Genomic DNA, 11,407 nt, shown 5'->3' on the forward strand with positions numbered 1-11,407 from the left:
GTTTGGGATTTTAAAAACGGTTGAAAGTTTCCAGTTTTACATCCTATAAATGTTTTTATTTGAATCATTTTATTTAGTTTTTAGTTCTGCCTGACCTTTTGCCAACACTTTCATAATTGTTATTATGGATTATTAATTAATCCTTAAAACAAATCCACTCATTATTTTCCCCTATATTTTAGAAAAAAGATTAATTTCTATATAAATTTATTGTAAATCAAAAAAAGCAATTATGCTAAATATGTAATAAATAAATTCATCTCCTGTTTTTATAACAGATTTTACTTTATTTGTTCAAATATCCATTAAAGGAAATGTAAACAGTTTATTTATAAAATACAGCAGATCCAGAAATACTGAGACACATTGAACAAAACAGTTTATATAAAACTTTAAATGTTTATAGAAATTGTTATTTAACTACAAATTATTCTTTATGAAAGGAGAAAATACTTTGAACAATATCTGCATTTGCTGGAGAGGTTTAAAAAATTTAGTTTTTTTTCCTTTTATTTAATATAAAATAAAAATTAAAAAGCTGAACATATTTCACACATATTGACAATAAATTAAAAAAGCTTTCAATGGAGTCCGTCACAGATTATCGTCCCACTGCAAACAAACAGGACAGAAAACAAAATTATCCAAACAAACGAGACAAATGAGCAACTAAAATTCCTAAATATATTCCATAATAATAACTGCTTTTATTAATCACACAATTAGTCACTAAACTGATGGAAATATCAGCGTTTGGACCTCAGGAAGAACAAAACACACAAAATGATATAAACCTAAAACAGTAAAACATGAGGTTCAAGTTTAAAATTACAGCATGCAGCAAATAGTAGTTTATTTATTTACTAATAGTAATAAAATAAAATTAACAATAGGCAATTAAATATACAATTAAAATGAAAAACAAAATAAGAAAAAAATAGAATAAAAACAAATGAACAGGAAATACTTAAATGTACAAATTACATAATAATTGAATAAAATAAATTAGGAAAAAAAAAATAATAATTTTATACATATAATTCCAGTAATTCAAAATCAAATGTAAATATTCTGAATGAAGATGAAACATTTTTAGAATCAAAAATTTAAACGGAAAGAAAAACTAAAGAAATAAAAATAATAATAATAATATTACTACTAGTAATAATAACCTGATTAATAATAATAATAATAATAATAATAATAATAATAATAATAATAATAATAATAATAATAATAATAATAATAATAAAACAAAAGGTCTGCTTACCTGTCAGTTCCTCGCTCTGCTCGACAGGAGGCGCTCTGGTTACAGCATCAAACCGCCGGCTCCAATCTGCGCGCGCACACCTCTGTGCGTGAGCGCGAGCTCGCCGCCGGCTCAGTGATTGCTACGAGCGCAGCGCGGCGGCGCGCTCAGCTGTTCGCCCCTCCCCCCTCCTCTTCCTGTCCGTAAAACGCGCACGCGGGCGCACAGAGGGCGCGCGCGCTCCGTGTTTGCCCACATGAGCCCAAACTGTTTTTGTCGCTGAGAAAACAAAGTCTGATCGCGCCGCCCGCCTGCGCGCAGCCCAAACACGCACCGAGGCGCGCTTTTACGCACAGCCTCAGATCTGGATTTTACGCACACGGAGCGCGGAGCAGCTACACCTGTGCGTAAACAGCGCCGCGGGGGGCGGGGGGAGGGGGCAGATCAGCAGCCGCAGGTTGATGATCAGAGCCTGGAGCCGCTGCGGGAGTCGGTGGAGTCTGCGGTGTGAGCGCGGGGCAGGAAGGAGCAGAAAGAGGATTTTTGGAGAAGCTCCTCCTCTCCGTGATGTCGGAACCTCCTTAATTACTAATTTCTCCACATCGAAGCCACGCTCTTTCCCTCCCCCTCTTTCTCTTTCTCTTTTCTCTCTCTCCACTCCTCCATCCATGCATCTCTCATCCTGACCCTCCTTTCTCTCTCCTCTGTCTCTCTCTGGTTTCCAGGATAACGGAGGTGGACCAGCCTGGAGGAGCCGCTTTTTTATTATAATTATTATTTATTCCCGCTTTTTGTTTGGGTTGTTTGTTTGTTTTTGTTTTCTTTCCTGCCACCGGGCATGGGGGACGTAAAAACCCCGCCGACCGTCCACCGGTCCTCCTCCTTCAGCATCAAGAGCCTCCTGCTGCCCTCGAAGTGCGAGCGCCCGGACCCGGTGGCCGCCGCGATGGTCGGCATCCCCGGAACTCTGTCCCCATCACCGGGCTCCGACTCAGACAAGTCGCTGGGCCCCCCGGAGCTGGACTCCGCCGCCGCGGGTCTGGAGCAGGGGAAGCCGGGCAGGGAGGAGCAGGGGGAGCATGAGGAGGAGGAGGACGGAGGAGGAGGAGGCGGAGGAGGGGAGGACTCCAAGCCGACGCCGACACCGGAGCAGAACTCCACCGGGAGCAACAACAGCGCGAAAAACGGGAAGTACGACAAGCCTCCGTTCAGCTACAACGCGCTGATCATGATGGCCATCCGGCAGAGCCCCGAGAAGCGGCTGACGCTCAACGGCATCTACGAGTTCATCATGAAGAACTTCCCCTACTACCGGGAGCACAAGCAGGGCTGGCAGAACTCCATCCGGCACAACCTCAGCCTCAATAAGTGCTTCGTCAAGGTGCCCCGGCACTACGACGACCCGGGCAAGGGCAACTACTGGATGCTGGACCCAAGCAGCGACGACGTCTTCATCGGCGGGACGACCGGGAAGCTCCGCCGGCGCTCCGCCACCTCTCGCGGGAAGCTGGCCATGAAACGCGGGCTGCGCTTCGCTCCGCTCGGCTTGGAGCGGCCGAACAACCCGCTGTACTGGCAGATCTCCCCGTTCCTCTCCCTGCACCACCACCACCACCACCACCCGCACTACAACGGATCCTCGCCCGGCTTTCTGAACCAGGCGGCGGGTTACGGGTCGCTCCTGCCCGCCGTGGAGCAGCTGAGTAACGGGGACCTGGGGCGCTCCATGGCGCTGGGCTTGACGAACACTTACGGGATGAGCACGTCGCCGGTGGGGCTGCTGTCCGGACAGACCGCCGGCTACTTTGTCTCAGGGAGTCAACACGCCGCGGCGGCGCCGGGGCCGCCGGGAGGAGGGCCCCCGCCGCAACCGCCACCCCCGCCGCAGCATCTCCCGCAGGGCGCCGCAGGCTTCGGCGGCCTGGGCTCCAGCGGCTCCCCGCAGTCGCTGCTGTCGGACTCCCTCAGAAACGGCTCCTTACCGGCCTTCTCCCCCAGCGTGTCGGCGGGGTTCCCCGGGGTGCTGTCCCACCAGAAGAGGGTGACCCCCAACGCCTTCCTGAACTGACCTCCCCCTCCTCACCCCTCCGGACTCTCAGCGGAACAAAACACGTCTGTAAAGGGCAGAAAATACGCGGTAAATATCAGACAATGAGCAGATTTATAGAAATATATTAATGAAACTTTTTGGCCATATTCTGGTTTATTTCGATTATTTTCCAGAGGAAAAAAAGGGACAAACTTTTGTTACCCGCGGGTGTAAAACTGTAAACTAGACTTGCCAAAGGTAACAAACACTAGAAGAATATTTCAAACTATTTATATCTTGTACAAAGATTTTCAGTACTTTTCTTTAAGTCGTTTTATTATTTATGTTTTGTATTTATTGTACAACGTATTTAAATTTTATTCTCAGTGTATTTACTCATCAGTATTAATGAAAACGGGTGGGATTATTATTATTTATGAATTTTGGAGACAATCAGAACTTTTTCTGTTTATTTGAGTGGAAAAGGCGTTTGAATAAGTTAATAATTAATAAGAAGCCTTAAAGTTGTGAAAACAATCAGGGGTTTTAGAGGAAAAATAAGCCTAAAAATCATATCTGCACTCAGGTTTGAGCCCAGACCGGAGAGTTTCCTTCCAGAATGAAAATATCCAAACTGAAAGTTTGTATTTCTGTGAAACAGAACAAAACAACAAAAATAATAATAAATAATCTCTGCTGCTGCTTAAAATCCAAATATTTGACCCGGATATTAAAGTTTTGGAACCGAACTCTTCATTTTAAAGTATGCAAAGCAAATCCACGTGTTTTAGAGACTTATGGAGTTTGGTGTGTGTGTAAGTGTATGTGAAGGCCTGTTGAGCCCAACCCCCTCTCTGCGCATGTGCGTAAAAAGGCCCGCAGCTCGTAGTATTTGTGCGCAGCGGCTCCCCCGGATGGCGCACCTCCAACCCGCTGCGCTCAAGCAGTTTCCCGCTGGACGAGTCGCGCGGACCGCGGAGGCCTCGCACCGACCCAGCGGCTCCAATTAACCAATTACTAGAAAATTAAAATGAATTCAAACCTCACACACAAACAGGTTCCGTTAAAACTCGTTTTTATTCATTTTGTAAAGCTTTTTGCGCAAAGAACAATCAGAATAAATCCCGACAATCAGCCGAACCTTTTCTGGTTTCATTCCGCTGCAAACAGAAAATATGCAACTTTTTCTGCTGTTTTTATATTTTTCTGACTCTCAGATGCAGAACTTTATTTACAAACTTTCCTGATAAGAAAACTTTGCTCGACGTGTTTCATTTAAATAAAAAATAAATCTCAGATTTTCTAAATTACTTTAAATGTTTTATTACAAATTAATTATGTAGCTCATTTAAGGCCCTCAATATTTTTACAAAACTAAAAAGAATTTGAGATGCTTTCTGTCTAAAAATTGGAAATTAGATTTTTTTTTCTTCCTGAAACTGATTTTAAATTATTCAAAAACAAATAAATGTAGATTTTCTTTTTTTTAGAAAGCTAGAAATTCTCAACAAAATTATAAATCAGGTTTTATTTTGAGTTTGTTTTAAAATCCATGTAAGAAAAAATGCAACATTCGTTTAAAAAATGCAGGAATTTTTTATCTGAGGCAAAATATTAATATTCTCATCGGTTTTGCTGCAAAGGAAAAATAAAGGAAACGTGTCAGATTTTCTATGCAAACGTCCCAATAATCAGCATTGATCAGTTTGTTTATTGATCCACTGATCTCAGGTCAGTTAAAAGCTGCAAAAATGTAGAAATTTCACCAAAATGCTCATTTAGTTTCAGGAGCTTCTGGTTCTTTTAATCACAGGAAGATGAAAATGTTTGTTTGTTTAAAGGACATTAGATGAAAGCGGGAGGATTTCCGTCCCTTTTAGCCGCCATGTTGAACATTTGGCCTGTTCCTGAAGCAGTTCTGGTTCTGGTTCTGGTTTCTGTCGGTTCTGGAGAGTTGCTGGTCAGATTCCTGCCTCAGACCGAAGCCTCACATCTCCAGATCCTCCCTGCTGGGAACTAAAAGCACAAACCGTCCAGCAGGTCTGACTGAGGATCCTGGACACATTTTCTCTTCGTGTCACTTTGTTTTCTCATATTTTGGGTTTGTAAAAGAAAAATGTTTTGCAGATTTATTTGTTTTTATTTTACTTTTTCTTTTTTTGCACTTTTGTAGTTAGCGTTCACCTGTATGAAGTCTGTACCGTCTGTTTTGTTGCTGTTTGTCTGTCTGTTTTTTTCCAGAGAAACTAAAAACTGATTAAAAAGAATAAAATAACCTGACGGCCATCATGTCATTTCAGCTTCCAACAAAAACTGGATTTAGATTTTTAACTGTTTGCTTAAAGACATTTTATTTTACCTTTTAAATACATGCAGTTTATAACTGGATGTTTTCCTTCCACAAAACTTTAATCATATTTAGTTTGATTTAACTGCCAGGAAACAACCAATAATATTTATATTTATATTTAAACGTGAAGAAATTCAAGGATTTTATTTTTTCATGTAAATGTTTTCATTATTAACCATCAAATTGATTAACTTTATTAATAAATATGTTATATATTGAAATTTCCCCTCAGGGACAAATAAAGTTATTTGAATTGCATTGAATTTATATTTTTAAAATAAATATTTTTTTATGTATATATTGGAGGAGATAAATAACCAGCACTAAAAAATAAATAAAAATAAAATCCTGAAAGTTAATTTTTCCATCATTGAACATGTTTTTATTTTGTCTTTTGTTTCTATTGTCTTAAGGTTTTTTTAACAGCTCCAGTGTTTTTATATTATTATTATTATTACAGCCTCTTTAATGCAACACGTTTAGATTTTTCCCTGTTTCAGGCAAATGTTTGTGCTTTAAAAAGAATGTTTGACCTTTAGGAAATAATGAATATTTAATGTTTTGTTGAATGATTCTGGCAGCGTGGAGCTCGTTCTCAGTTTATCAGGCTAAAGTTCATTTTTTATTCAAAGTCAGTTGAATTTCCTGTTATTCTTCATGTCATCAGTTTGGTTTTATTCCAGAAGAGACTCGGTTCGACTCCTCGGAGTCGTTTGGGACGTTTAAAGGATAAAATCGAGTTTCTTGGACGTTTTCCTCAAGCTGTCGTCCCGTTTCAGGAGCACAAAGCCAACAATCGAGCATTCAGTCAGTTTCCAAACAGTTTGAGCTTCTTGGACTCAGCGAAGCGTGCAGAGTCACATGATCCATCTGTGTGTGTGTGTGTGTGTGTGTGTGTGTGTGTGTGTGTGTGTGTGTGTGTGTGTGTGTGTGTGTGTGTGTGTGTGTTTGCTCCCCAGCGTTCAGATGGACTGACCTAGAAACAGGGCAGCACTGCAGCAGGATTAGAAATAAAACACTGAATTTTGTTAGAGGAAAGTGACAGTTTTTCATCTGTTTCTGACAGAAATTGTAATAATTTTTGCGCCGATGAAAACAACAACGTTGCTGATTGTTTACTTCAGCGGCTGCAGGCCAGGATTACCTCCACTCTGCAGCCGACTGCAAACACGCAGCCAGGATCATTCAGGAAAACGATTTACACTTTATGACAATAAATGGGTTTGGAGCTTCATTGAAATTTACAAAAAAATAATAATCCCAGAGAGAAAACAGATGTTAGCAGTCAAAGAAATAAAGTAAAGGACAAAAATAAAAAACAGCTCAGTACATGAAAAGCTGAAGTTAAAGACAATAATAATAATAATAATAATAATAATAATAATAATAATAATAATAATAATAATAATAATAATAATAATAATGGTAATATTACTGATTTAAACTGAGTTACTTTCTGCTTGAAAGAACATTTTTAGTTCTTTAGAAAAAGAAACGCCTGATATTATTGGTGTGATTTAAAAAATAAAATAGAAATAAAACATAAACACTCATCATTTATTGCTGGATAAAGTTATTATTTCACAATGAAAACAACATATTAGTTTAAATAAGTTTCTGCACAGGGCCGCTCCAAACATTTCCAGGGCCGCTCCAAACATTTCCAGGGCCGCTCCTAACATTTCCAGGACCGCTCCAAACATTTCCAGGGCCGCTCCAAACATTTCCAGGGCCGCTCCTAACATTTCCAGGGCCGCTCCAAACATTTCCAGGGCCGCTCCAAACATTTCCAGGGCCGCTCCAAACATTTCCAGGGCCGCTCCAAACATTTCCAGGGCCGCTCCAAACATTTCCAGGCCGCTCCAAACATTTCCAGGCCGCTCCAAACATTTCCAGGCAGCTCCAAACATTTCCAGGCAGCTCCAAACATTTCCAGGGCCGCTCCAAACATTTCCAGGGCCGCTCCAAACATTTCCAGGGCCGCTCCAAACATTTCCAGGGCCGCTCCAAACATTTCCAGGGCCACTCCAAACATTTCCAGGGCCACTCCTAAGTTTAATTTGGGGGCCGTTTCTATTTGAGCTCCTCCCCCTGCCGTCACCTTTAACGTGTTTTTATCCAACATGTTTGCTAGTTTATGTGCTGCTAACAAGCTGTGATCCTTATAAATGTGACATTTAAGCCAAAATGATGAAAACCACAGAAATCATCTCCTCCGTTGAAGATCTACCAGCAGGAGGCTCTGATTCAGTCTAAACAGCTTTGATTTGAGATGCATCAAATCATCATCCTGTCATTAATTCAGCCACAATTTAACGACTCTGGTGGAAAAATGTAAATATTTTAAGTTAAATAATTTTAAAGAAAAGTTGAAGAGCAGCTTGTAGTTTTTAATCTGTCCTGGTTTTTCAAACATCAGATTGTTGCAAAGTGTTATTCTAGCCATGGAACCTCTTTAGAAATGTGGACCATGGACGCTGACGTTAGCATTAGCTGCTACATGTTTAGCATTTAGATGCTGCTTTAGCCTTTGGTTATAGGCTAACTCCTATTAGCACAACTTGAACACAATAATAGTCTTTTCCAGCGTCGCATCAGATCCGTTTATGAAGCCGAAATTAACCTTCAGTGGGCCGAGAGAAGCAGCTTAGTTAGCTGTTAGCGGATGTAGCTTGTGCATCAGATTTACAAGCATACCAGAAAAACAAGAATAAAAATATTCCAGTTCTGAATTTTATATGTAAAAAAATTAAATAAAATCTAAACGTGCTAAAATCCACGTAGTTAAAATAAAAATGTTACAGTAATTATTAAAAGAACTGATGGTTAGCTTTGCCACAGTTTATGTTACAGAACATTTTGAGGCGTTTTGTTAACGGACCAATCAGATGACGGGGTTGAAGTCAGCCCACCGGATGATGTGGCCATAAGCGGTACTGCGTGTGAAGTTGAGGCTAGCTTTTAGTATTAGCATTGGTTTTATAGACAGCATGGTGAGGTCAGCAGGGGCAGCGGCCCCCCCCCGCCCCACCTCTGGATCCACTCTTGGTGTTTCACATCACAGCTGAGCAGCACAAAGTGATTCCTGCTGCGCTGAAGCTGCTTGCACCAAATTATGAATTCAGAAGTTCCTAAGATGTAAACGCTGAATTTTACGGGACCAATTAGAGAAACAGAACCAGCTCCTGGTTCCGACAGGAAACGGTCAATCTGACGATGATGAGATTCAGAGCGACAGGCCTGATGAAGAGCGGCAGAGACGAATCAGGACTGACCAAACTCACGACGGAGAAACATGGAGGAAGCTCCAAATGTTTCCGTGTTTTATGAGGAAAACCAGAGTTTTATCGGCCATGATGCCGTCTGGACCAGGAGCATCAAACGGGTCAGGGAGAAAGTTCAACTTTTAGAGTCTGATACAGACAGAATGAAGTTCATGTGGAGGACAAAAGACTGAAGTACAAAGTAACTGAAGGCTATAAATGTATTTATATTTTTAATTCAAAAGAAGACGGCGGCGGCGGAAGCAGACAGCAGCATCGATGTTCGGACCGGCAGAACTCGGCGTGTTTGAGGATTTACAGCAAATATTTTCTCAAGGTAAGAAGAATAATGTACTTCATAGGGACGAGCCAATCAGATGTTATGGAGAAGTTACGTGTCTAATCAGTTACCATGGAGAAAATGTCCCACCATCATGTAGCCTAGCATGTAGCATCTGGACATCTGTACGTTTTTCAGTGTAAAGAGAAACACGTTTACAACATGATGGTGCAAATCATCAAATCATCGACGATTTGATCAAATCAACAAACACGTCAGTATGAAGAAGGTTTGGGTCGGTTTCTGGGCCGACAACCAGAGTCTTCACACCCGACAGTCCGGTCAACCGAACCGAGACCTACGTCTGTTGACGCCTCAACAACCGAACCGGATTTCTAGGCAACCGGACTGGAGCGGGACTAAAGCGGATTGAACTGGGCTGGTGTGAATGCAGACTAAATATCAGAGGAGCTGAAGCAGAGATACGAGGCTGTATGTATAGTTATGAGCTTGTGAAAACATGTTCACCTGATTGAGACGTTTTGGGGTTCAGACGTTTGCAGAAAACTAAAAGATTCGGTCCAGATCAATGACTGAATCGGTCCAGATCAATGACTGATCCGGTCCAGATCAATGACTGATCCGGTCCAGATCAATGACTGATCCGGTCCAGATCAATGACTGAATCAGTCCAGATCAATGACTGAATCAGTCCAGATCAATGACTGAATCGGTCCAGATCAATGACTGATCCGGTCCAGATCAATGACTGATCCGGTCCAGATCAATGACTGATTCGGTCCAGATCAATGACTGATCCGGTCCAGATCAATGACTGATTCGGTCCAGATCAATGACTGATCCGGTCCAGATCAATGACTGATTCGGTCCAGATCAATGACTGATTCGGTCCAGATCAATGACTGAATCGGTCCAGATCAATGACTGAATCGGTCCAGATCAATGAATGCGGCGGGGATAATGGACGTGAATCTCTTGATTCCCTTCGGCTGCCTCGGGATTCCCCGGAAGGATCCGGAGAAGGTTCTGGATCCGGTCCAAACACAGATGTTTTACGGTCATTTCTTTCTAAAATTATGCAGGAAATGTTTAAAGTTGCATCATTTGACCCTCATTTTGGTGCCAAAACATGTAAATATTGTAACTATTCCATAAAATCATGAAAAAATGAGCAAATAAAGAGACAGAAGCAGAAACGCGCTGCTGGACTGAAGCTCCCTAATTAAGATGCCGTACTGCATCTGCAGCAGACATCATGGCCGCCGCCCCGCTCCCAGTCTGAAGCCAACTGGCCGCCAGTGGCAGCTTCATATTTACTGCACAGACATGATGAGGGGAGTGTTAATCCCGCTCGGATCCAACGCTTAGGAAGAAATCCCAATCCGAACAATTCCTCTGAGGTTTCACGTGAATTTATTCCAGAACCAAACGCCGAGTGGCAGGATACTCTATTCTGGAAACAGATCATTAAGATCTACTTATGGGTAATTAATGTCCATCTTCCATATTTCAGGGATATTTGTGGTTTGGGGCTGCAGCCTCAGACTCGGTCAGGCTCTCGGATCAGCTGATGACTCGTAAACACTGACAATACTGAGCTGTCAGGAGGCGGAACTGGGTTGAGGTGATGAATAAAACATGCAGACTGGCCTGTGACCTGCTTACTGCGCCGCTGTCATGCCTCTGATCCGCCGCAGATTTCTGCCTCAGTCTGAGTCCCAACCTAACGGGAGGTTTGTTCAGACGGACCTGAGCAGCTGAAGCTTCGTTGTGTTCAGGCGCAGGGAAAAAATCTGTTTTTTCTGGTCCAATACAGAACCTGTTTGGTGACTTTCTTTATTAGGTTTTATGTTTTAATCCAAATTCAGACAGAAATGAGTGAATCGGTGTGAGGAAGCCATGTTGGAGCCGAGGATTCGCTGGTGAAGCTGGAGGAAGACAAACTCAGCGGTTGGAGAAAATCCTCCCTTCAGGTTTAGAAACTTTACGAACAGATCTGCAAACTAGTGCATCAAAACGTACAAAAATGTTCGCTGCAGCTGGGAAATCAGTAGATCTTAAAGGGGCGGTGTCGTGTTTTCCAGCAACTATGTTACCTTCAGTTGTTACAAAAATATAAATATCAGATACGACTTCAAACTAATTTGACTTTGTAATTTAACACCTTGAAATTGGGCGTCTGTCTCTTTAAGAAACTCATGCTATCTGAGGCTCC

General features: G+C 42.0%; 1 protein-coding gene across 1 annotated transcript; it reads left to right on the forward strand.

Annotated features, from left to right (window-relative positions):
* The first annotated feature begins 1,447 nt into the window (after nt 1–1,447).
* foxg1b (forkhead box G1b) lies at nt 1,448–5,553 on the forward strand. The gene has a single exon (XM_008430456.3). It carries the CDS (start codon nt 2,088–2,090, stop codon nt 3,315–3,317), a length of 1,230 nt encoding a protein of 409 aa, XP_008428678.2. The 5' UTR covers nt 1,448–2,087; the 3' UTR covers nt 3,318–5,553.
* The last annotated feature ends 5,854 nt before the right edge of the window (nt 5,554–11,407 follow it).

This window comes from Poecilia reticulata, chromosome 15 (genome assembly GCF_904066995.2).
Source record: "Poecilia reticulata chromosome 15, P_reticulata-male-v2, whole genome shotgun sequence".
NCBI lineage: Eukaryota > Metazoa > Chordata > Actinopteri > Cyprinodontiformes > Poeciliidae > Poecilia > Poecilia reticulata.

Excerpts from the sequence above, each read along its gene's own strand:
- foxg1b (XM_008430456.3), top strand. The coding sequence starts at position 2,088 with ATGGGGGACGTAAAAACCCCGCCGACCGTCCACCGGTCCTCCTCCTTC.